Here is a 27,019-nt window from a genome sequence, read left to right on the forward strand (position 1 = left end):
GGGGGTCCCCCCGCCAGGGCCCGGCCGGGAGGAGCTCGCCCCCTCCGCTGGTTGTCTCGCTTTCTGCCGCCGCACAGGGTTGTTCGTCTCGCTGAATTTCCGGCACTACCCTTCTTTGAAGAGGCATCCTCCGGCTTCACCAGTTTAGGGTTTTGTTTGGAGGCGAGTTGTCGGTGACTGTATGACCAACCATCCTAAACAAGCAAATATTTGCACTGCACCCACTCTCCGTACTGTTAACTGCCCGCCATCCTTGGCTTGAGGCCACCTAGATAACAATGCACACTCTAGCAGTCACAGACAGCCCAACGCGAAGCTAAGGCACTAAGGCTACTGCATCACAAAAAAAAATGGGCCATTTATTCAAATAAATAAAAATGAGCTTTTATATACAAATATACAAAATCATTACGCATACCTTACAAAGTAGTCAGAAATCTTAAAAAAAAGAAAACGGGGGGCGAGGGAGGGCGCCCACAGCTGGCCACTATCGCTCCCAGCACCCGGGCACTGGCGGGCGGAGGCCGCCGCTCCTTTGTCCCTCGCCCCAACGGCGGCGCTACTCCGGGCATCGGCTCCGGGCCGTGGGCCCCGCGCCCAGCCCTCACCGTCACCCGCCGAGTCTTCCCGACGCGGACAACACCACAAAGGACACAACGGCTACGGATAACGGATAGCGCCGCCACCGCCTCCTCCCCGGACCCCACCGCCCGTTTAGGCGGCGGCAGCCGTGCCGCTCCCCGGAGCCCGCGGCGGGTCTCAGAGGGCGCCCAGGTGCGGCAGCGTCTCCAGCCTGTCGGGGCCGTCCCGCCCGGCAGCGCTCTCCACGCCGCGCAGCCACTCGGTGCACTTCCGCACCAGCCCCTCGTCCACCGCAGCCACCGCCGTCTCCTCCTCCTCGTACTCCTCGTCGTCGTAGCGGTGCCTGTCGTTGAGCAACGAAATCTTCAGCAGGGCGCGCAAGTCGCCGGCGCCCGCCCGAGCACCGCGCCGCGCCGGGGTCGCTCTGCCGCCGGGGGAGGGGGCGGGCTGCCCCCGCTGCCGCTCCAGGCTGCGGCGCTGCAGCAGCCGGACGGCCTCCGGCGGCAGGCTCAGCGAGAGGCGCAGCGCCGTCTGCCCCGCCGCCCCGCTGAGGTTTTCGCACGGGCGGCTGCCCGCCGCCGGCGCCTCCGGGCGCCCCCGCGGCTGCAGAGGGGCGGGTTGGGGCCGCGACCCCCGCTCTGCCGGCGGCCTCCGCGGCGGCTGCCGCTGCAGGGAGGAGCAGGGCCAGGAGCTGGAGAGGGGACCCGCCCGCTCCGGGGGTGCCCCCCGCGCCTTCCTCGTCGTTTTATCCTCCGTGGGCCGAGGCGCTGGCTTCTTGGGGACCGCCAGCGGCTTCTTGGGCTGCACCCGGGCGGCGACGGGAGAAGCAGCGGCGACGGGGGCCGGGAGGATGGGCGGCAGGGACGCGGTGCGGCCGGGAGCCCCGTCTGTCTCCTCGTTGCGGGCCCAGGCAGCCGTGGTGCGCGCTCCGGGCAGGGCGGCGCATCTCCCCGCGGGCGGACAGGGCCCCGCTGCGCGCCGGGGCTGCAGCCCCATGGCGAGACACGAACCGGTACCCCCACCCGCCGGCCGCAGCACGGAGTATGGGCTTCGTCTGCACCAACAGTCGCTGCTTTTCCCCCTCGATAACCCGCCCCCCTATCCCGCCCTTCGCCCGCCCCGGCAACACCCTTTCGCCGGCGCGGGGTGGGCGTGCGGGCGGGGACGGGGGCCTGCCCGGTGCTACTCGCCCTTCCCGGACAAGCCGCGCTGGTCGTGTACGCCGGCGCCTTTCCCCGCGTGTCTCCGGCCCGGCCCCCAGCAGAGCTGAAGGAAACGCTCGGCGGGGCCCATGTCCCCGCGGGCAGGAAGGCTCTGAATTCCTCCCCCAGTCCTCAGCCGCCTGAGTGTGAAAAGGCGGGCGTTTAATGTCACGTTAAACTAGCACCCCCTTGCCGCCTTCAAACCTCAATGATATTTTGAGCTCCTAGACTGGTTGAGTTACCATGAGTAAGGGCAGGCAGCCAAGACCTAGCAGACTTCACCTAATGTGAAACTCCAAAATACACAAGCTGCTTGAGGTCAAGAGGCTTGGTAACAAACAGCACCGTCCAGAGATCCTTCTTCCCAGCCTCAGTTCCTACTGAGATATTCACATCTATGGTTTCACACTGCCATAAAAGTATATCATACAATGAGGATGCATTGACTGTGAACTTTTGGAATATTAATAAACAGCAAAGACAGGATCTGAAGGAGCAAAAGATGCTGACAAAAGAACACAGTGTGTGCACTGTGTGTGCAGATAAAGTAAGGGAATCCTCTAATGTTCAGGAGAGAAAACAAGAAAGCACACGATGTTTTATAACAGACCCAAGTGCATATAAAAGCATACCAGTACACGGAACTTTCAGACTTAAGTGCTTCAACCCATTTTTGTTCTGGTGATCTAATACCTAAGTTTTAACTGATGAGAGTTCTTATTTACTGCAGCACATAAAGAAAATCCAAATGATTAATACTATTCTAATTGAAGATTACAGTGATGGCAATGATGTACCAGAACTGGTGGTTGGGCAAAACCAGCTCTGGAGCAAACAACTGCCCAGTTCTGAACAACCAACTAGGGGGATGGGATCTTTCCAGTGCCCATTATGGTCAGTAGGAGCAACTGGGGAAGGGGCAGAGACAGTAATTTCCAGGATGACACCCAGCACCATCTACACACATACTAGTTCATTTTCAGTGCAATCTGAAAACTAAGAGGAACTAAAAGTTCACTCCTGGGTCCCCCCAGCCCCTGGGGCTGTGGTGGGCAGAGCAGGAGAGGCAGTCACTGCACCGTGCAGCACTAACAACCCAGGAGCCTGCCGCAGTGAAGGATGCTCACTAGCAGTTTGTTACTAATCCGTTAAAATGTGTGGCTTGGTTGGGGGTTTAGCTGCAAAATGGTGCACTCAACCTTTACACAGGTTCCCCAAAGATGCTGCTTTTTGTGCAACATACGCTATGATTTAACAGGAATGTACTGCGGTTTGTCTCTTTAGCCTGAACCCTGAACACCAAAAGACTGGGGTTCTTCCCCTTCCTGATGCTGCACCTCACATCTTTTCAAATCCATTCCTTCTATTTGTGGATTAGTGGGGAAAAAACAAAATCAGAAAGATCTGGGGTTTAGAATGCAAGTAATCGAGCACATTGATCCTGTGCTTAAAGAGAACTTCCTGTAACATGCTATCAGCCACCAAACATTAAGGATTTAACTTTGCTCCCACATAACTAGATAGGTCTTAGCATCAAAACAAATAAAAATGAGAACATCTTATTGAAGCTCAGTAAAGTATTAGATTATTTCACTTCTATCTGTTAAGAGTTTAATTTAGAATGAACAGCTTGTCTAAATACAAACACAAAGAAGCTTTAAAGTGACTTCTGCAAATCTAAGAACCTAATTTTGATATAGTCATATGCATATCCCTCTTTTTAATATATTTTCATATTTATTCAAGTGTAATGCTAAAATTTTCATCCCTCTATAACAGACTGCTAAATAAAAATAGCTTAGGCACCTTTAAATCTAGTTTATTTCACAAATCTCATTTAGTTCGTTTAGTAAAAAGTATTTATGTAAAAAATCATTTAAAATATAGCTTTTTAGTACAATCCAACAAATTTTAAACAGACCTTTCACATATTCTCATTAAGCTTCTCTGTAAGGCACGTATACACATTTCAAAGGAGCAGTTAATTATAACTTACCAAATCTTTACAATGTTTATAAAACTCTGTCTTTGGAAATGCATACAATGAATCATATACAAACATAAACAGCATATTGCAAGTTTTAGACAGAACTGTAAATGAAATCTTTATGCATACTACCCAGATCTTAGTGGTCTGCCTCCACTGGGGAATAACTTGTGTCACTGGATGCAAAGTAGTTTCAAGACCACTCTGCTCAAAGTATTTAAATGCACTTTTTTTTTTGGTTAAAAAATCCTAAAAGTTCCAGGGTAAACACAAACAGTTCACCCAATTTATTTAAAAACGGTTTCAAGTAAAAATTACTTAGTCCCCCAAATGCAAAAGGCAAGCAAACCACTAAATTGATACTGGGTATTTCAGGAGTGAAAAAGTATAGTTTTCCAAGCAAAATTCACAGAGGAATAGAAGTTGGCTTTTAAAGCATACAGTGGTTCCTGGTTTTAATTTACCCTAAACAGGCCGAGAAGCATTTAATCACAGCATCCCTTTAAAAAGAAAAAAAAAAAAAAGAGTCAGTTAAGATATTTGTTATTTTCTTCACATACATACCAATCATTACATATTTAAAAGCAGAAATATTACATAAAGACAAAAATCAATAGTTTATCAAATGCAGGACCTTAACAACGATCATTGAGTACATCTACAGCAGCAGCAAAAGCAAAGGCTCAAGCCCACTCTGAAGCTCAGCTCAGCTCTGCCCATATTGCCAAAGTCTTCCTCACTGTTTACACTCTAACAGATGCTAAAATGCGGAGACAGCGTTAAAAATGGTTCCGCAGCACACTCGGTGGCTCAGCAAAGGTCACAGCCTCGTTTCAGTGAGGCTGGCCAGCAAGGGCAGCGCTGAGGATGCTCGGTCCAGGCAGTCAGCAGCACACGAGGTGCTCGGTGCCCAGGCTGTGCTGGAGTTAGACCATCACGGTGCAGGGAAAAAAAGCCCAGGCTGAAGGCTTTGAAGTGCCTGTGCTTACAGCACAGGATGAGGAGCTGGATCAGCCTTAAGGTCTGAAAGATCTGAAGGGGTCTTTTTCTTTAACCTACAATAAAACAGTTTACTGACTATTCTACTTACATCACTCACTTTAGTTTCCTTTATTTTTCATTTTCTCAAAAATGTAACAACTTGTTAAGGAGTGGAGTTTGTTGTTAGCCAATTGGAAAAATGAAGAAAAAGACTATCATGCATGCCTTTTTTTTTTTATGCCAGCAGGAGAGCCACAATTAATAAAAAACAAACAAACAAAACCTCAAAACAAACGAAAAAACCCACAAACAAAAAAAACAACCCCAAACCCAATAAAACAGAAAACACAAATGAGTGAATTGTTTTCAAGAGTAAACCATTAACAGAGTTAAATCAAGTAATGACATTTTTGTTGAAATAAAGATAAATGTGTACTTTAAACAAATTACATAGTACTGTTCCCTGGCACTTAACATGGTTTCCACTGTTTCCATAAGAAAGGCAGCTTATGTAAAAAAATTTATGATAGCATTCCACATAAGCAAATTACCAAATAATCCCTGAAGAAATCACTGTACTACTAAAAGCAGCCTGTGTAAAATTCAGTTCCTTGGCTCATAAAATCTCACAGACAAATAAAAACAAAGAAATGAAGTGATGCATGTAACCTGATGTTTTTCTGACCAGAACTTAAAGTACTGTTGGTAGGGAAGAAAAGACCAGTGACCAGCAGCTCAACTTGTTTTCTCTGCAGAGCAGAACATAAAAAGTGACCTGACTGAAACTGTCACGAGGCCACAGGAACTACAAGAATTCAGAACACTACTTTTGACTGGTTAGCTTGAGATGTCAGAAATAGTCAGATGATCATTTGAAGCCTGAGTTCAGTTAAAGTATTTAATCCATTGCAATTATCAACTATTATATTAAAAAAAAAAAAAAAAAAACAACAAAAAAAACATAATATGGCTTAATTCTCCCTAGATCAAATCTGAAGCTTAAAAAAAATCCATAGTACAGAGTTTTTGGCAAAGTTACAGAAACATTCCAGGAAGCTATGAGATGAAAGGGATAGACAATACCTCATGTTCTTCTCTCCCCCCTCCCCTCTCTTCCACTACAGAGAATCCTCATTAAGTAATATACAGACATGGAAGAACTTTATTTAAAAACTATACAAATAAATACAGGGCTGAAAGACCAAACTGCATTTTAGGTGAAACATTATAGAAAAAAAACAAAAAAGATTCTTCAGTTTGTTTACTTGCATGGGGTTTCACTATGTATTTGGCCAGCTTTTGTTCCATTTTTGTGCACAAAAGAGTGAAAAGGAAGACAGAAGCTTGCCAAAATGAAAATTAACATGAAGCATTGCCTAAAAGTGACAGAGGAATTCAGAAGTAGATTTAGCAGCTGAAACTATGCTTTCGTTTGTTTGCTTTTAACTAAAACCTCAGATCTGTAAGTTATCTTTAATATAAGTACTGGCAAAGTCACTATTGCATCAATGCATTTTTAAATCACTGGAGAACTTCAACAAAAACTCAATTTATTTTCAGCAATTAAAATTAGAATGAGATTTAACAAACAGAATTACTATGCACTTTACATGTATTTAAAGCTTAATATTAAGCATTTCTTTGAATTCAGCTATATAATTTTCTAAAAATTAAAAGGGAGGTTATGTTTTTTCAGATAGTGAATTTAAGGACTTCTCCCCCTGACTAGCATAAAGATAACTGATTTTTGTTAAGATGGAAGTAGTTATGCAGACTCACCTTGCAAAAGGAATATATGACAGACTATACCTGAAAAAGAGAGGAAAAAAGTCTATTTGACAGTGTTCATGTTTCTCCTAGAACCCAATTATTTCACTACACTCCAGCAGTAATAAAAGCAATCCGCTGTAACAAAACTTTAATAAGATTACCTATTCAATTGAATGCTTACCTGAGAGAAGACAACACTCTTGGATAATAACTAAACATACTGCTAAAGATTTCCTGGTTTACTTTATATTTACTGGTTTTTTTTTTGTTGTTGTTAAATATAGTTTTTAACTTCTATTGCACATAAACTTAAAAAACAGATCTGCTATCAACAAATTCAAATTGAATGAAGACTTCTGGGAAAACTAACTGTTCTTCAAGATGAGAGAGACAACTTTTACCAGTTTATAAGACAATATACATTACTATGCAAATATACATCTAATTGTATTATTTATGTAACCCTAAGTACAGATATATGCTGTACTATACACAACAATTGTGACGCTCAAACAGCTGATAATTCTATTATCCTCTGAAACTTGCTTTTCACAAGCCTCCAGGCTGTTTTGTTCTCATGCCCAGCCTGATGAAGCTCTAGGACACTGAACAGAAGTGACGCTGTCTGCTGCGGACACATGGAACACATTTTGAGTCAGTGGTCTTCCCTCTACCTGGTATCAAGCATTTACCTGGACCCAGCATGATGCCCAACAGCCCCTGTCCTGAACAAATGCTTATTTGTCCTCAGATCCAAGTTCAGCATAGACACTGTGTATTCAAGGCAAGTTCAAACAAGAACTGTAGCCAACTTGGATCACCTAAGAGTTAGTACCAAGTAATTCATCTGGGACAAGGAGACCAAGTATGTTCTGTTGTATCTCCATGGAGAAAGCTGTAACTTCCGAAACTTCTGCCAGACTTACAAGCAACTCACCCAGCTGTGCTCACACATTCTCAAGCCCAGACCTTGAGCACATCCGGATGGTCAGCACTGTACCTGCTGCACTAAATTTACCCTCTCACATCCACCCACTCTTCCGCCAGTGCTGCTGAATATTCTTGGGGCAGCGTGCATCCTATGAAAATGTTATTTAGTTTCTTCCACTTCAAAAATCAAAATTTAGTTAGAACTCAAAAAAGAGACAGTAATCAAATGTAGAGCATATTAGTATACAGTTACTTTCATAACAGAGAAAAGGCATGAGATTTTTTTTTTGCATATATATCCCTCTCATAATGCCTCAAATAAGTTCACACATTGCAGAATATAGTTAAAATGATCGCTTTTGCAAGATGACTGCATACAGATTTCACTGAAGTTATACAACCTAGCTTAGAAAAACAGATTGAGGCTAGCATTTGCACACAGTTATGCCATCCGAAGCATTTATATATAGGCTTATAATATAATCACGCGGGTGTAGGGACACAGGGAAGAAGTTAAAATGAATTTTAAGAATCTTACCAGGTCATTGCCAAGAACTGCAATATGCAGAATAACACCGCCAAGCCTTTTTTGTTCCACTAAGTAAAAATAATACAAATAATGCAAGTTAGTTCATTTTCCACCAGCCTATACTGTAAACTATTTCAACAGCCTATTCAGCCACAAATTTAATTAAGTTAAGACAAGGAAATTAAGGCATCATCAGTTAATTTGCTACTCCTTTCCACTCTAACAGCTTTCCATTCACTTTATCCATCACTCCATTAGCATCATGCTATGAAAACCTTCTTTAGCTTTGAAAACAGTTAACTGCACCACTGCTAACACCTTCCCTTTTGTTCATGATACTGTACTGCTGCAAATATGGAAGTTCACTTCAACTACATATTACTTCTATGGAACATAACTACAGCTAGTTTTTAAATCAAGATGTCTGAGGGTAGCTGTTCTCTCTCCCCCTTCATCTTTATCAGTTTAATATTCTTGTATCCATGGTTTCTAAATATGACTGCATATTCTCTGACATAAGTACATGTTACTAAGATGAAAGTATATTTTAAATTGCTTTTCTTAGTTCTCAGTCCAGAGGTCTGCTGGCTGAACCTGATGCTATAGATTTTGTATTCTCATCTACATGACATGCAGGTGCAATGCTGCATTCACTTTGTAGCCAGCAGGCTAACCCCTCCACCTAAGCTCAACTGCAGTTGCAAACACAAACATGACACAGACAAGCTCATCTTTCCTCTACAACTGAACTGTATGTTAAAGCCGTAATACAATTAATAAACTAACCAAACTACAGAGGAACAAAGTATTCTCACTTACCCAGAATACAGCACACAGAGTCAGTATTAGGCAAAGCTGGTGGGAGATAAAAGGAGAAAGAAAAAAAGAATGAATACTCAAATTCACAATAAAGAAAAAACAGTAACTGTTTTAATGTTTTCAATGGGCAACCAGCATTTTCGGAATTGAGTCATGAAATAAGCAGAGCCAAAGGCTGTCACACAAGTGACTATATACTGAACTTTATGTAAAGTGGTATATTTCCAAAGCACAGCATGATGTGCTCGAGGGCCAGAAGGGCTGGGACAAGTCTTAGAAGAGGAGGCAGAAACTGACTTGAGGAACTAGGAGTTTAACCAAGTCTGTGTAGCCTTATGTCCTAGGTCTGTTAAGAGGTGGGCTTAGGTGACAAAGCTTGCTTGAAGGTAACCAAGCAGTCTGGGAACTGCTATTCTGTTATTTCAGTACATAGTATCATTTTGGATCTAGTACTCATAACATCAATATCTGACAAGGACGGTATGTGCATCACTATTAACAACCCATTATTAAAAACACTCGCTCATAATTACGGTATTTGGCAAACACAGGCTCTGCTGCTTCTGTCAGTGTTTCCTCATCTTCTGACAGTAATTAAGAGCCCAGTGGGGAGCAGCAGCCTCATACACAGTGGAAAAGCTCACATGAAGGTTTATTCAAACTACTTACACACCTTTGATGGAACATTACAATTATATGGTTTACTATGCCAAATTAATCACACCATTTGTACAAGCAAAACCCTCACTGAACTTCTCCACTGCATCTTGTCTGGCTCCCTCCATTTGTCATTACACATACTAGAAAACAGAACAAAATTCTAATTTAAGTTTCACTGGAAAAATTTTGTTGGCGTTTCACTGAAGGAAACAAAAATAACAGACTCTCTTAAAATTTTCCAAACATATTTGTGACTCCAGAGTTGCCTACAATTCTAGCTTTGTGTTAGAATGAGGAAGAAAACAGTCAAATTCATCATAAGTTTTCTAAACTTCAGAAGTTTTCCAGCTCTTCTCCATATTACTGACATTTTCCCTCCTAGCAGCCCTCACTCTCAGCCCATGTTCCTGTTCTCTGTTAGACAAAACCTTTTGTTCTGTCTTTTCCTAACCTGGTTGATAGTTTCTCTGCACAGGTAGGTATGTTCATAGTATTTTTTCCACTCTCTGTTTTCCTTCCATTTCCCTGATGGGTCTTGTGTCCACAGCCTTCAAAGCAATTTATTTTCTTTGTCACCATGTCTGAGCACAGTGGATGATAGGATAACAGAGCCAATAATTTTTCTGCTGGCTGTTTCAGTGTCTGGCTTCGGCTCTAAGCTTGACCAGAAAAAGCCCACCAGCTATAATGTGTTGGAGAAATCATTCTCAGCAAATACAGACTCTTAAAAACATGGATATATTCTTGGATGTTTTTACTGCAGACCTATGAAACATAACTTCCCTAGGATCTATAACTTGGTATGATTTGTAAGATATGGGAAAAAATAATTTCTTTAACAAAGCCTGGAGTCCAAGAAAGGATCAAGTCACTTCTCTGAAAGATGTGAGCAAACATGAACTTCTCAGATGAGATTATAACTATATTTTATTTATTTATTTATTAATGTGGGTGTGTGGGAGAAAGAATATACAACCCATATGACAACCACCCAAAAATAATTCATGAAGGGTTTCTTATCCACATCATCTGTAATCAACTAGAAAGCTACATGACAGTGAGAATAGGAAGTCAACTACATCTCAAAAATAAAAGTTGAAACAAATTAGGAAGAACAAGAGAGAAATTCAGTACAAAACAGAGAAGCAGCAAGGGCACAATCTTGTGCTTATCCACCTAATATGGAGTTTTGGGACAGGAATTCTGAGTTTGGGGACAGGGCTGGTTTTTTCCATCCTTCTGGAAGAAGAAATGGTGGTCATGGAAGTAAGAGAGCCAAAATCCTCACAGTGGAGGAGAGTGACGCTGAATATGAGGCTTCCTGGATTTTGGGGACAGAAATCAATTTTCTTCATTGCTTTGGACGTGCTGAACCACTAAGCTAATACAAACAGAGCTGCAGCCAACAAACTGTCAAGCCAGACTTGGTGACCACTGACTTTTCATGGCAGCTGGAAAGTATCTTTAGCCTTGTTCTTGAAGAAATTGTTTTAGAATACAAGTTAAAAATAATCAACCTAGTATTAGCGTTTACTAAGAAATATCTAGTGAATAACATTTTACTCCAAATGTTTAATTTAAAAAAACATCACCAACAAAAACACAGGCTCACAGAAAGGAGTTAGATAATCTTTGATACACAAAGCTAATCAGCTTGACTATCACTCCTCAGTAAAAAGAAATGGTGAACTGAGAAATAACCTCTCTTTAGTAAAGCCTCAGATTTAGCTTTGAGGTTAAACTTTTTAGCAAAAGGAAGTAAAGGTAGTATATTTACCAACATCACAACTGTAGCTATTAATCTTTTTGGCTCAAACATTGTTTTCAATTGCTTCACTGGCCCCATCAGGAAACATGTACTAATAGAAGGGAAAAACAAAACAAATGGTAAATCACTTTTAAATAAATATTTGTAAAAGACAATAGGTAATTAACCAGTTTTCCCAACAGATGAGTACAAAGGCTTTTAAAAAAGGCATTTCAGTGTTTAGCAACAAAGACTCACTAGAATGAAAGGTGAAATATTCAATTAATTTAGTCTTGGAAACAGCTTATGTATTGAGTCACCCTTGGTCATGAATTTCCTTCCAAACCATTACCACTTACAGCACAGTGTTGTCAAGTTGAAATCTTGTGAATTTCATGTTGAGGCTGTTCCAAGACTTGCCAAAAGAATGCAAAGAATATAAAGACCAAACTTCTGTAGAAAATTTCTGATTAACAACAAACTTCTTACCCAGGCAGTGTGTCAGTAGCTACAACCAAGGTTACAGGGAAGCTCTAACTCTTTGCCCAAACTCAGCAAGCAAACAAAGAAGGAAAATGCTCAGTAGTTTGTGTTAAATTCTCCTGCTCCCTTCTACTTTGTAGTTAACTTGACGAAAATGAAAACCATCGGCAATGCTATGCTCTGCCTGTTCATGCAAAGAAATGTGATGTGAACCAAGAATTCACAATTGTAGGAGTGGTTATCTGGCTTCAAATATTCTGAGATAAGTCTCTTCTTTCCCTGTCACTGAAACCATTCTGCTTTGTAGAAAACATTTATTGAGAGAGTGAGAATGCCTGTGACCTTGAGTTGGTCTGAATGCTTTACTACAGAGCAGGAAAAACCTAGATAAACTAATTTTCTAGTTAATATTTATTTCTATAAAATGAAACAATCAGTAGCAGCGAAGAGTTTGGCTCCCTCCTGAAATCAGTCACAGGCCTGGTGAAGCACGCATCTTCTAAGATAGAAGAAAAAGGGGAACCCACATCCCAAACAATAAACTAAACCCATGATCTCCCAGATCCAGATGTTCCTACTTGGAACTTTGTTTATATATACCCCTTGTCTCCACATATTTTTTCTCCTTTAAGTTGCACGCACAGACCTCAGAAGTCAATACTAAATGGAGAGGAAATGTTTTCTCAAATTAGTAGAAAAAAAAAGTGTTAAATTCGTTGTAATCCAAACTAACATTTTTTTCCCTGTATTTTTAAATCTTGGCTGCTGGGCCATAAAAATTAGATTAATACAAAAAAAAAAAACCAACAAACCCAAACCTGAAGAACTAGAATAAAAAATTAGTTAGCTAGTGGAAGGATATGGATGATGAAAATATGGTTGTAAAAATGAGGGTGGTTCAGGCCACATAAAATAAGCAAAAAAATATAGAAAGCAAAATACATTGATGCTAGTCTGATTAGCACTGAAGGACAGACATTCTCTAGAGATGTGAGAGAACCCATAGTAAACAGAAAGGCCAAAAAAAAAATCTAGAGTTCCTTCACTTAGACAGGATTTTTCTTATATACAACACATTCTGTAGAATCACGGGATGTGAGGAACTGGAAGGGACCTCAAAAGATCATCTAGTCCAATCCCCCTGCTGGAGCAGGAGCACCTAGATGAGGTTACACAGGAATGTGCCCAGGTGGGTTTTAAATGTCTCCAGAGTAGGAGACTTCACAACCCCCCTGGGCAGCCTGTTCCAGTGCTCTGGCACCCTCACTGAGAAGAAGTTTCTTCTCAAATTTAAGTGGAACCTCTTGTGTTCCAGTTTGTACCCATTACCCTTGTCCTACCATTGGTTGTCACCGAGAAGAGCCTGGCTCCATCCTCATGGCACTCACCCTTTATATATTTGTAAACATTAATGAGGTCACCCCTCAGTCTCCTCTTCTCCAAACTAAAGAGACCCAGCTCCCTCAGCCTTTTCTCATAAAGGGAGATGCTCCACTTCCTTCATCATCTTTGTTGCCCTGTGCTGGACTCTCTCCAGCAGTTCCCTGTGCTTCTTGAACTGAGGGGTCCAGAACTGGACACAATATTCCAGGTGTGGTCTCACCAGGGCAGAGTAGAGGGGAAGGAGAACCTCTCTCGACCTACTAACCACCCCCCTTCTAATACACCCCAGGATGCCATTGGCCTTCCTGACCACAAGGGCACAGTGCTGGCTCATGGTCCTTATGACAGAGAAGAATCAAATAAGTAATTGTTTTCATGTTTGTGGCTAGAAAATCATCGTAAAAACAGGCTAGACAGGACTATTTAATAAGAGTGGTTTCTGCATTTGTTTCAAATACAAACTTGCAAACAAACCTGAAAAAGTTTAAGTCTTCTTGTCAATTTGGGACTTTTTAATCATTTCCTACTGTTCTTAGAACACAGTTGACTGTTGTTTATACCTAAAAGGGCTACTGAAGGGGAAGGGGGCCTCTTTTCACTTCTAATTTTAGTTGGGAGTCCAAACTGAAGTTTTTCAGCATTCTCCTAAAAGAAATATCAGTCTGTAAAAGTTTTAGTCTTAGTTCACTGACAATTAGACTTAATTAGTACCAAGTTTCTAAAATGCTAATTTAATTTGAAGCAGTGAAAACACACCCAAAATACTAGGTAAAAAAAAAAAAAAAAAGCCAACAAAAAACAACAAGAAGGAATAAAGAATAAGGTAAGGGAGATAATGGGAAATGCTCAGTTTTGCCTACCCTTCCAGTATTAACTTTTCATCTTGTTTTAGTACAAGATGAAATAGTTATACAAATGAGAGACTCAACTCCAGTATAAACATTTTTGCCCTCTAACAAATTTGTTGAGGAAAAGCAGTACGCCATCACATTTCTCAAATGTTAATATCACATTTCCTGAGTTTTAACAGATTAACAATGCTTTGACTCAAGAGCTAAGTGACTTGACTAAAGTCATGGAGTCCATCAAAGTCAACACCAGATTTCAAGGTTTCTGAGTCCCATGACCATGTTTCAACTATGCTAAGAGAAGGACGACAAACAGAAACTGAAAATACTTTATCAACATTAAGTTGTTTCTTACATATCTTTTGAACAGTGAAATAAGAGTTTTAGATCCTAGGAGGTCCCCTCTGCAAATCTTTTAAAACCAACTGCTATGGAAAACACTGCAAAGAACCACGCAGAGTTTAAATATACACTGTGAATGATTTTTAGATTCTGCCTGGCCTCACAGTCAAAACGAAGATTTCCTGAACCTCTTCCCTTTCGACCAATTTTCCTAGAGACAGGATCAACTTGCTGTTAAAAGCAAAAAGCTCCTTCCAGTAACAAAGTATACACACAGTGGGCAGACTACCAGCTTGTCCCTGAAACTGAGGTACCCCTGCACTTGGCATAATGACTTAGCTGTAAAAAGCACAAAATTCAGCAAGCAATTTGTTATTCATACTTCAGATAGCATTTGTGATGTGTCTACAAAACCATCACATAAGGCATTACAATTGGGCAATAAAAAGTGAATAACTGATATTCACTAATTATGACAATCTTAATAGCATAAATTCTTGTCCTACAGTTTTAGCATTTCAATATGAAAATTATGTTGCTTATACACAATATAAACAGATACCATCCTAGAATAATAGCAAATGCAAATGCAGATGAAGAGGAGAGCACTTTTCTAATAATAATAATTAAGAAATCATACCTGGCTAATGCAGCAATATTTCCCAGGGTGTAAAACACTGCAAAAAGTTTGACCCCCTTTGGGAGCCATAGCAACGCTGTTCCCTATAAAAGAGAAATTATTCGTATGTTTGTAATTAGTTAATTCAATTTATTTAGATTTTATAGTTTATAAATATATTTTCAAATTATGAAGAGTGTCATTCTAACATATACCAGCACAGTATATTGTTCTCAGATTTGTAGTAGTCAATATTCAGCACACTTCTATTGCCACCTACTGGCAAAATAATGTATTGATATAGTATATTTTACAATGTTTTTACAACTAGACAATGTTTGTTTATAACATTTATTTGTACTGTTTATATTCTATTTATGACACTGTCAGTTTTGTTATAATGCCTCACTATACATCATACACCTCGGCATAAAAGGAAAAAAATGTCATAAAGCCAAACTAGTATCCAGCACCTCCTTTCTCCTCCAGTCAACCATCTGGACTTGCAGCCTAGATATGCACTGAGGCCCAATAGAAATATTATAGAACTCTTACTTCCAGACATCTCTTATTTCCACTAAACACAAAAATAAGCCAAAGCCTGTGACAATCAGGAAGAAACAGAGCCAAAATGAGAAGAAAAACATGGGGGTTCTTTTAGTTTGTTTGATTTTTCCTTTTAAGGAGGAGGAAAAAAAAAAAAAAAAAAGCTGTGATGTGGTCACAGTGCCCTAAAAGGAAAAAAAAAAAAGGGCAAAACCCCAAATATATTCTACCCAATTGCAATTTTGCAATTTCAGTGGGAATCTGCAGCGTCAGTTTGCACAGACCACAGTACAAGCAACCATGGAAAGCTTCAAAGCTGCAAGAGTGTAATCGCATACTACACAGAAAGCCAATGGACACTTTGCTTTGCAAAGACTAAAGGAAAAACATCTGCGATATTGTCCAACCAAGAACATAATAAATATATGAGGCTGCAGACATATGAGATCTAAAAGTCAGGTACACACCTGTAAGGGAGAACTTGAATGGTTCTATGAGTGTCTCTCTAATGCTGCAGCAAAAGCTCCCTAACCTGAAGCAGAAGGCGGAGTTGCCAGCTCTCACGTTTCTGTGGCAAAGCTTGGCTATGGAGCTGCCTCCAACTCTCCAAAATACGAGGTCCACAAACACACCAGCAGAGTTTTGACTCATATCTATCAAGATAACTCAAGGAAACCAAGATCCTAAAGCTGCTTTTTCCTGTCATTACATGCGTGTCCTTGGTTTAAAAACTTTTCATGTTGAATGAAAGAGCAGCAGCAGTCACTTAAATAATAGCAAAACCAGAAACTAACGCACACAGGACAAGTTTCTCCATCCTGCTACCAGAATGCATTAAGAGTCAATCTGCCTGACAGCCTCCACAAAAACTGCAAACATCATCCACACACATTAGCCAATTGCTGCTGACTAGCTTACATCAAAAGTGTGTGAAGAACCAACATCCTACTGCATAATGAAAAAAATAACAAAACCAAACAAACACAAAAAGAAAACCAAACAAAAAAACCCCACCCAACAAAACAAAACAAAAAAACCCACCAGCAGTCTGGCTGCTTCTGCAACATTGATTCACCTGCTTCTGGGACTTCCCATGCATATAAAGAACTGCTTTGCACTGCCAGTTACATGTGTCAGATTTTGGTAGACCCACTCAATTAACAGATTTCAGGTTTTAACTGCAGGCTTGAGTCTCCTGCCAACAACTCAAGTTCAAGAATGAACAAATTATTTGCTGGCCATAAGATCAATAGGAGTGCAAAAGGTTTTTCAAGTGTCAACACGCTCCCATAGTCATCACCTACCGATTTGTGAGAGACAGGTTCCACTTGTGGTTTCTTAGCCTTTAAAAACCTTTCAAGCTTCCCCCCTTTTTTTTCTGTTTTATGGGAGAGACTAAAAAATCAGATGGGTACACACTGAAAAACAGCAAAAGCTCTTTCGTAGTATACCACTCACAAATCTAAATTAAAAACATAGCATTTTTTCAGTGTTCAAGCCTTTTAGTATGAAATTTTATTACACTACAATAAAAATGCTCTCTGGTGTGAATGGAAGAAAGATGGTCAACATTATAATTTACAGAATAAAAGCCACTGTATGCTAATTTTAAGTGTAATGTCCAGTTAAATTTATGGATACAAAATTTAGGAGACAGGATAAACCAAACACAGCATTACATATGAAGCATGAATATGAATCAGGTTCTACTGTAGAACATTAATAAAATACAGGGGGGAAAAAAAATACTTACAAGAATAGAACACACAATGCCAGCAACAAAACATATGGCAAACCATCTGACTCGAGTACCAAAGCTGAGTGTTGAGGCATCGAGGACCTTAATAAGAGAAAAAAAAAGCATATTACAAACCCAGCTCTGAACAATCCAACGGACACTTTTTTTCCTTACTACCAAAATCCTTTTTCTCAAGCAAAATAATTTTTTAGCCAAAACCAACTATTTTACTTTGCTTAACAGTTGCTTGCATACTAATTATTCCAGTTTAAGAAATTATATTAGCAATGTGGAAACATATTTCCAAAACAAACAAACAAGACAAAAGCTGCGAAGGTATATCCTGGCACTCAAGTAATACTGCTCTGCTTTCATAAACTTCCTTTTCACCATGCAATTATAATTGAAAATTCTCACAGTTGTACCAAAGCAGAAGAATGAATGGACCTTCCAGCAATTTGCAGAAGAACATTTATCTATTTGTGCAGCACTGTATGTTCCCAGAGATATTACAACCTTTTTCTTTTACTAGACAGAATCCATTATACATATGAATACAAGTATCCACCGCAAACCTTATGATTCCACTTCAATTACTGTTCCTTACAGGGTGAAGGTGTAGGAGATTAACACAGCTTGTCTCACCAGACACCTAACTTGCCAAAAGGGATCATTTCACTTCCTGCTTCTCCAGTGTGACTCCAGAACCTGTGAGATCCACTAATGAGCTCAGCTGGCTGATACAACTCACCAAGTGGGTAGAGAAGAAGTGTTCTTCCTATTCTGATGACTTAGTTCTGTGTTAGACTAACAAGCCAAACCAGCTCAGCAAGATGTCAGCAAAGTGGTGGGGCTGATACAAGGAACAAGGCAGGGCCACAGAGCTGGCAGAAGAACAGCCCCTTTCAGCAGAAGTGACTTGCTAGATATGCTCAGCTCATCTCCACCCATGCTGTAAAAACAACATATTTCAGCTTCCTACAGGTCACTAAAATTAAAGATACTTTCTATTCTAAACTGGCCTATTGAGTAAGCTGAAGCAACACTTAAGATGACTATAAAAAGCTAACTTTCCTATTTGTTCAGGTGACACAAGAAAACTTGCCCTCTTGTTATCTCTTCTACAGATATTTTCAATCAAGTATAATTAACCAAATATACAAGTTGGGGCTTCCCCAACCTATTAGTTTGATGTTTCTCCTACTCTCTTGAGAATTTTCTCTTTCAGGCAGTGGTAAGTGAATGAAATTTAGCTACTACTAAAAATTTTGCATCTGTACAAATGAAGAATCCATACCTAGTTGAATAAAAAATGGCCACACACAAGTACACATTTATGTGCTGTGATGAATCAGTGTCTGAACACGTCAACAAAAAATAGCTTAGACTATTTTCTACTTAGACAAAAATTACTAACCTTATTTAATCAAATTAAATGCTTTAAATATTTACTTAAGAAGGGACATCAGAATACTAAAACTAATCTTTTACACTTGCATACTGTCTGAGCAGACATGGAGCTGGGATACAATGATACTGTGAGTTTTCTTTCCTCCTCTGTGTTCAGCAGTAAAGATGGAACTTCCCAAAGGTCAAAAGATGTCGCTTACCTTGTTGGGTCCAACTCTTTATCCTTATGCACGCATTAAAAAAATAGACAAAAAACAGTAACTGAAAGATGGTTTCGTATTTGAAATCATATTTGCTAGTCATATTCCTGAATGCCTATACATGTAAGAAGTGCAGGTAGAGCTGGTAGGACATAACTGAAGATACTCATTTGAATCATGCTTTTAGTTACACCTATTCATGCAAGTAATCACACGTTCACAAAAAAGTAAAAGTCCTTTCCACCCCCGCTCAGACGTGACGTGTGGATGGGCCAATCCAATACTATTACTACACCCAACACGTGCATTTCAGATTGCCTAGAAAACAGGAAAAGCATGAAGGCAAATAATTTCTTCAGGTGTATCAGGCACACTGCTGCCACTTAATGCTATTCTACTTCTAGTCTTAATATCTGATGGTATTCTTGAAACAACTACTGAGAAATTTCATTTTTTATATAAATTTGAAAATAGCTTTATCGTCATTTAATCTCTAACAGTTAGTAGGTGGAAAAAAATAACAACACCATAAATAAGTCAGCCACACAAAGGCTCAGAACAAAAAAGGCCACAAAATTTAAAATATTATTTTAAAACTAGTTTAATACATTTTATGGATTTAATTCTTAAAATCTTAGATTAAAAATACATTCACATGAACTACAGGAAGATAAGCTATGGCATGAGGGCTGCCAGAGCACCATAACAAAGCCTTCACTGTAATAATAAAACTAAATTAAATGGCATTAAAACGAAGGCTGATCCTCCAACCATTCAATTTATGTTATCAAGCTGAACCTACTTAATGCCATGTTTGAAATAATGAAACTGGTGATCTGATAATGCATTTTCTTAGTCCCTGATACCCAAGCCTTTTTAAGTTTCATGGAAAAAATGGAACAGGTCACCTTTCTGAGACATCTGTTTCACCCCTGTAGTGAAGCACCTTGTAGCAGCAGTTAAGTAACAGGTACATAGTTCAACTACTTAACCCAGAGACTTCATCTTGTGCTAAAATGTCTGTAAAAGTTGAGGACCTGACACAGCGCCTGCCTATTCTGCTCTATGTGCTGCAAAAGCAGTCATTTCTATAAGAGCGGCTGTGAGACACCCTGAAGTAGTATCTTACTTTCTTACACCTACACCCAGAGACTATGAACCAGAACCCTAAGAAAAAAAATAGTAAAGTCTAAGCTGCTTATGCAACAAAAGCAGGAAAACAACATAAGGGTGATTAGGAATTTTTTTATTGTCTGACATAAGCCATACAGCTAATCCTAGATTACAGATAAAAAGAGCTGGCATTGCATTCTACCATATTTGCATTAGCAGAAGCTTTCACTTAGAAGACTGAAAAAACAGCCATGGAACTTCTACATCTGGGGGAAGATTCATATGGAGAACTGTGCAGTGGCGGCAGCAAAGGAGTTCCTGTAAAACATACCCTTCTCGCTACACTGCTTATCAGCTTGTTTCTATGCAATAAGAATAAACAAGAAAGAGAAATCAACAGAGACCCTCAGTTTTCTATAGCTAAGCTTTAATATCAAACTCCTGGGTAAGAAGCGAAGATTTTTATTCACAGCGTATTCCAAGAAAATATTACACCAAAGAAACAACCAAGACATCCAGAAATCAAGTGGAAACTGGAACCCGGAAGGCAGATTTCCTGAAATACATGGAATGGTCTTGCAATACACAAGATGCAAATAACAGACAACAGTGTCTTGACTGAACAGATTGGTATGGACATCTAATAAATCACATGAATGACAATCTGCACAACTGCCTTTGTTCAAAAATATTTACTGTGGTTTTAAACATCCACCTAGGCTCTCTCCATAGATTAATTATCTTATAAAGGTTTTCCATGTGGGCAAGGAAAGAAAACAGAATCACCTTCTTTTACAGCTTTTAAGAAAGTACATTTAAGAATATGCAAGTGATGGAGAAAAGTGAATTTCAAAGAAATGTTAAGTACGCTTTCAGAATTTAGTTCCTAAGCAATATTTCAAAAAACATTTATAGAGACACATCTTCCCTAAGAGGTTTCTATCAACACTTCAGACTAAAATATAAGAAATCTAAATATCTGGTCTATTCCTCCTTGCTAAAATATTGTTGAATGCTTTAAGCAGTTGTCAATCAACAACTATCATGAAACTACAGTCAGAAAACAAGCCAATCTGTCAAATGGACTGATTTTTTATTAGTTTTGGTGTTGATAAAACTAAAGAGCATAAAGCTGCCCTGACAACATCATTACACTGGTATATTTGCAATTCATTACTGCCTTTTTCTAATACATTTCTTTAGCTAATTTTTATATTTAGAATTATTTTTTAAGATTTAGGATAATTGATCTAATTGCAGCAAGAAGCGATGGTCATCTGAAGAGTTTAGTGCAGAAAGACTTCATTGACTCATAACACAATTGTCTCACTATATACCACTACTTTACTTAACAGGAATTGCTGCTGACTTCGTGGTAAACGTTCTGCAAAAATCAAGGATCAGAATACAGAGACATCTATGAACACAAACCATATGGCAGCTATTACACAACTATCAGCTAATCCAAAGAGAAGGTCATTGTTTTTAACCAAACACATGACCCAGTTCCAAAAGGTCACCCAAAACAGTTGAAGATTTTACACACAAAACGCATAACTGAGGCTGTGCAGGCAGCTCAGATCCAAGCTGCTCTATGTTCCAGCTTCCTCCACCATGCTCTAGCATCCTGCAGCACACAGGATCAAGATACTCCATGATATGGGGCACTCTCACCTGCAGTCACACCAGTTAAAAGAGAGCTGATGCTATAAATGATTCTTTATAAGCACGCACAGCTTTGCTTTAGCCTAAAAGTCTGAGGAATATATGGTGTTCAAATCAAGTAAAGAAACATAACTGACAATGAGGAAGATGATGGAGAGGAAACAAAAAAATTGAATTCTACCAGAACAGGGGGCAAAAAAAAAAAAACAACATCAGCACAATAAACTCAAAACGATCTTTATCTAGAGAAAGTCTTTCAGAGGTTTTACAAATACAGAAGTATAAGGAAATATAGAAGTGATATAGAAAGAAAACATACTATTTAATTGATGAGCAAGTCAGGAGGAACTGAGTACACATAGAAGGACGAAGAGTACACACAAGACAAGGAGACCCTGTTATCTCGAAGCAGCTAGTGGAAAGTAAAACCAAAGGACTTTCGTCTCTCCGTCGCCTCCCCGTCTCTCCCCGTTACTGACGCGGCCGGGCGTGCGGGCAGACACCGTGTGCAGGCCAGGGAGTGCGGGAACGCGACGGCACCTGATGCCGCGGACACCGGGGCGACGCTGGGGCAGGGGGGCTTCAGCGGCCCCATCACGGCGACTCTCAGCCCCCGCTGTCGCCGCGTGGGAGGGGCCGCCAGCCCTGGAGCCGCAGCTCGGTGCCCGTTAGCGGCGGCCATCAGGCGCAGGGTGCGGGCAGGGGGAAGAACAAGAACGGGTCCCCGCGGAGAGGTACCTGCGCCGTCAGCCCCTGCTCCTCGTCGTCCTGCCCGCTCAGTACCCGCCGCAGCTTCTCCATGCTCGGGCCGGGCCAGAGGGGAAGGGACGGGACTGACCCGCACTCCCCTGCCCGGCCGCTGGCGCAACCGGAAGTGACGTACTCACGCAGGCGTCGCCCCCTGGCGGTAGGCAGCTCGGCGCTGGGAGGGAGGTCCCGCGCCTGCGCGCTTGGGCAGCGGGCGGTGCGGTTGTCGTGGCGGTGGTGGCAGCGGCGGGGGCGCTCCGGGCCGCTTCCCCGGGAACCCCTGTCGAGTGTCGCCGTGTCACGCAGGTGAGGGAGAGGTGGGTGCCTGTGCAGGCCTCTGTGGAGAGGAAGAAGGGCTTTTTCAGTCTTCCTCAGCTCCATCTCTTGCTGGGGGACTGGCTTGTATCGATTCGGGCAGAAACTGGTTTGCGTGAGGTGGGCGGTATGACTTGGCGACTAAATGAAGCCTTGTGTGTAGGTACTGAATGGCAGCACCGTGATCACACACGGCCCTGCTAGAACCGCAGCCTGGGGCGCACAGGCGCTGCAGAGGGAAGGGCCCGGGGCTCTGGCAGGGGCTGCCTCCCCCCGGGTGTCTGTAGCGGCGGGGCCGTCACTGCATCAGCCCTGGTTGTGCCGTGGGAGCGGTGCCCGTGGGCCGAGGGTGTGGCCGTGCAGCCTACCTGATGGTAGGTGTGCTGCAAACACCGTGTAAGCAGCCTCGCTGCTCCTTGAATTAGAGGTGCTGTTGCACCCTGCACATCTGCGAGCAAGCCAGACGGTTTTCTAGCTATGAATTGGCGGGGCAGAGAGAAATGGGATTAGCCGTTAAGACTTTCTTCAATGAGTAAATGTAACACGTGTATTAACACAGAGATCTGCAGTATGGCTCTGTGCTGACTGTTGACCTCTGCCCCTGGGAGAAAGGGTATGGTGGAGGCCATCGTGCTGCCCCCATGGCTGCTTTGCCTGCTAGGTCCCAGCAGCACTCTAACCTCCGTCCTTTCTATTCAAGCACAGTCACTCCCCATAACTCTGTTCTGGTCTGTTCAGACACTGCCCACCATGTGCTCTTCAGCCTGTTCCTTTGTCTTGGCATGTGGCTCCGCTGTGTGACCAGCCCTCAGACAAGCACCACAGCTCTGGTTGAGTGGTTTGCAGGAGGAAAAGGAGGCAGTGGGCATGCCCTGCGTGCTGCTTGGCTGCAGAGTGACAGCAGGCAGCAGCGTGGGGTGCAGCAGCAGAGGAAAATGAGTGATAAGGGCTGTGCAACCTGCTGCTGTGTGAGTAACATTTGATAAGAGCCAGGGCAGCAGAGTCCCCAGTGAAGCCCTTCAGGACAGAAACCTTCTCCCTCCCTTCCCTCTGTGAGAGCTCCCACCTGTTGCACTTCCCACACACTTCTCTTGGGAAGAGTTTCCCATGTGCCTTGTACGTAAGTTTTTGGGTGAAATACTTGGACACAGGCTGTACCTTTCCAGCCTGATGAGAGGCCATCAGCATCTCAGGAAGCTTTGTGTCAAGGCCAAGAGCCTGAATGGAAGAAACACCTGCAGACATGGATGTGTGAAAATAGTCAAACAACAGCAAAATATCACCCCCCTGAGCTGGCCAGCATAGCCCTTACCTTGCAAGGACCTGAGCAGGGAGGGGAGTGTGTAAGGGAACAACATGACTGTAACACAGGGGAGGAGAAATGAGAAAAGGGGTGGGGGGAGAGGGCTGATGGCTTTCAGAGTATTTGTGTGTGCAACACCACTGCCACATCATCAGCCCTAACCCGCTGTGTTTGGGGAGGAGCTCCATGCAGAGGCTGTGGGGGCTGTGCACAAGATGCGTTTAACCCACATGCTGGGACCCTAGTCCCTAACATGGGTCAGGCTCTGAGTATGTGTTCTCTGCCTTTGCTAGCTGCTACATGCCATAGATCCCCAGGGAACATATTTTTAAAGACCTAATAGTCTTTGTGGTAGTACCAGTGATGTATGTCACCTCTCTATAGCTCTGAGACTGACACAAGAAGCTTCACACCCCTGTTTTTCCCCATCTTGCCTGCCGATGTATTTATAGAAAGGCAGTACCTTTTTGTTCAAATTGGACACTGACATACTAATACCAAGAATTACTGAGGCAGGCTGTGGTGAGGAGCAGGCCAGAGAGGTGTCAATGGTTGTGCCTTCACAAAAGTCTTCTGTGGTGTCCAGGCATAGGAATCCAGCATAATGCCAGAGAGCACATTCTCCTCTGGACTCACCCTCAGTGCAATGCCAGGACTCAAAAATGTCCAGGCAGGCACTAGATCCCATCTGATAATCTGTCCAAGACCTTCATAACAGGGGCACATCTCCTGTGCTACCTCCAAGCAACAGTTGTTTGGTTTTCAACACCACAGCCACCTGCTTCAAGGCTTTAGTTTTCATTTATTGTATTAAATTTCATGAGATGCAGCCAAAAAACCCCTAAAATTTAGAGCAATTTTCTGGATTGCTACAGTCTGTGGAGCAAGAGTGTCACTTTCAGGGGGCCGTTCTCATCTAAGGCAGTTATTTTAGTGAAGGAGAGATTGCCTTCTGCTCTCCAGTGACTGTAGAGGAAGCATGGAAGACTAGGTCAGACCAGACACTTAAGTTTCAGTCTGATGAATTAGGGTGATGGACCGCAGCATTATCTATTTTACATATAAGGCAAGATCAGCCTTCATATATAATTTGTTTACTTTTATAAAAACCTATGTATAGTAAGCATGATAGGACTGCTACTTTAAGCAATGGAAAGGTATGGTGTGGTCTGCTTAGAAACTTAATTGATTCTTTAGCTCACTAGTTTGCATGTATCCGCATCTAAATATGAAGCTAGCTAGAAAATCTGCTAAGTAATGTTGTCTTCCTGAAAAACACATTAATTCAGCCAACTTGCTGAATTTATGCAGTTGGTGGCATAGTTTAAACATACACAGAACTGTGTCTGTACCCTTCAGTCTCATACATCTATCAGCTGGAAACCTGTAAACCCTTATTCTGTAAAAATACTGTTTCCCCAAAAATAAGACAGGGTCTTACATTAACTTTTGCTCCAAAACTTACTATTTTTTTTACATGTATAATAATTAACATGTTTACATATAAGCATGGGTTAAATGCTTTAAATAATATTAAATACTTTCAAAATTTTAAGCAGCTTGCTTTGTACCTTTATATATTTCTACATAGTGGACCAAATAGAGCCATCACATAAGTACTGGCAAGTGCTGCCATAATTGGCACTGCTTTCTCTTGCACCAAGGGCTGAGTTTGAGCCGGTTATTCCTGTACAATAGTTTCACTTAATGTGAAAGACTTGACCCACATTTCAAACTAAAGGAATAAGATTAAAATTCTCAGTCTTGTTGCCATAGTTACTTGAAACCTATTGTTAAAAAAAGGGAGAAGGGAGGGAGAAGGAGAAAAAGTAGGAAGAGAGCAATATCATGGTCAGGGTCAGGCTATGTGAGAGAGAGAGGCAGTGATCTTGAAGGAGCAGGACCTCAGTGACAACACTAAGATCAGGTTATCCAGGAAGCCAGTAGTTCTGCCTTCTGGTTCCTATTGGGTTGGTTCTATGGACATTGGTTATTTATAAGTGGTTACCACAGCAACTAAATGCAACACAGTGGCAGCTATCAGATCAGCAAAAGCAGAAAGGGATTGGGTAGGGAGGGACAGACTTGGCCCTCATTTAATAAAGAAATTGCCTCAGTTTAGATCACCAGACTGCTTGCTTTTGCACTTGACAAAAGACAGTGAAACTTGCAGCAATGTCTTACTCAACCAGAACAAACTTTTTAGGTTCTGCATAAGATGACAGCAGAAATACTCTAGCTTTATAGAAGCAGAACTGCAGACATATTACATTAGGTAGTTAGCACTGTTCTTCCCCAAAAGCAGACAGGATCAAAGTATCTTGTGAGACACAGGCAGAAAACCTGAGAGCTGATAACTGTCCTTGTGACTCTTTCATATATTACCATTTAATATTGTTGACAGTCTGTCATGTTAGCATGAATAAACCAGCCTTATTCATAAAGGGCTTCCTTTCTTATAATTGGCATGTAAAGCAATAACATGTGTCTGCCAGTAAATACAGATTCACATACACTGGAAACATCCATAGCTGAAGTAAATGCATGTAACTGCTCTACATATTAGTTAGGCCATAATGCAATTAGCATCTGCATTCAAGAACGGAGCACTGGAGTAGCTGGAAGACTGCTCTGTCCTAATCCAGGACTGCATTTTCTAAACACTTCTATGTTAAAACCTGTCTTGAACCTAGTGAACAAACCCTCTCTTGCTGCCTGCTCAGTCTGTAACCTTATTGAGACTTTCATCCTTCTCCCCCGCCCCCTCAAAGTTCTCTGCATTACTATCCTTGCTCAGATGGCACCATTGTGCTTTTTATTGAGGACAAGATAACCCATACCACTATGGAGAACTACATTTTACTAGGAATGCGTTTTCTCTGAGAGCTGGTAGATTTATTTGCAGAGCCCTGGCTAAAGGGAGTTTTCTGCTGGTTTTAGAGTAGGGAGAACTCACTTCTGCATACAGAAGTATTAGAAGCAAAACAAACAAAAAGAATATATACCATACACAGCAGCATTAGCTGAAATTATGTAGCATGAGACACGTGGGGAAGGTTGTACAAAATTCAGTATAGGTAGCCGTTCTTACCCTCATTAA

General features: G+C 41.7%; 2 protein-coding genes across 3 annotated transcripts; both read right to left on the reverse strand.

The window, feature by feature from the left end:
• Positions 1-338: 338 nt before the first annotated feature.
• Positions 339-3,379, reverse strand: PRR18 (proline rich 18). The gene has a single exon (XM_065057608.1). It carries the CDS (start codon positions 1,576-1,578, stop codon positions 760-762), a length of 819 nt encoding a protein of 272 aa, XP_064913680.1. The 5' UTR covers positions 1,579-3,379; the 3' UTR covers positions 339-759.
• A 206-nt stretch (positions 3,380-3,585) lies between these two features.
• SFT2D1 (SFT2 domain containing 1) lies at positions 3,586-25,373 on the reverse strand. Of its 2 annotated transcripts, XR_010471454.1 has the most exons (9): positions 22,293-25,373; positions 18,777-18,799; positions 17,182-17,268; positions 14,904-14,986; positions 11,238-11,319; positions 8,801-8,836; positions 7,991-8,049; positions 6,532-6,561; positions 3,586-4,271 (listed from the first exon to the last, which is right to left on the reverse strand). XR_010471454.1 is itself a non-coding variant. In XM_065057609.1 (8 exons), exons 1-8 carry the CDS (start codon positions 22,353-22,355, stop codon positions 4,232-4,234), a joined length of 480 nt encoding a protein of 159 aa, XP_064913681.1. In that variant the 5' UTR covers positions 22,356-22,545; the 3' UTR covers positions 3,586-4,231. The 2 variants fall into 2 exon arrangements, 1 of the variants encoding a protein (XP_064913681.1); XM_065057609.1 differs by lacking the exon at positions 18,777-18,799 and having other exon boundaries at positions 22,293-22,545.
• Positions 25,374-27,019: the final 1,646 nt, after the last annotated feature.

The sequence above is a fragment of the Columba livia genome, chromosome 3, assembly GCF_036013475.1.
Source record: "Columba livia isolate bColLiv1 breed racing homer chromosome 3, bColLiv1.pat.W.v2, whole genome shotgun sequence".
Taxonomy (NCBI): domain Eukaryota; kingdom Metazoa; phylum Chordata; class Aves; order Columbiformes; family Columbidae; genus Columba; species Columba livia.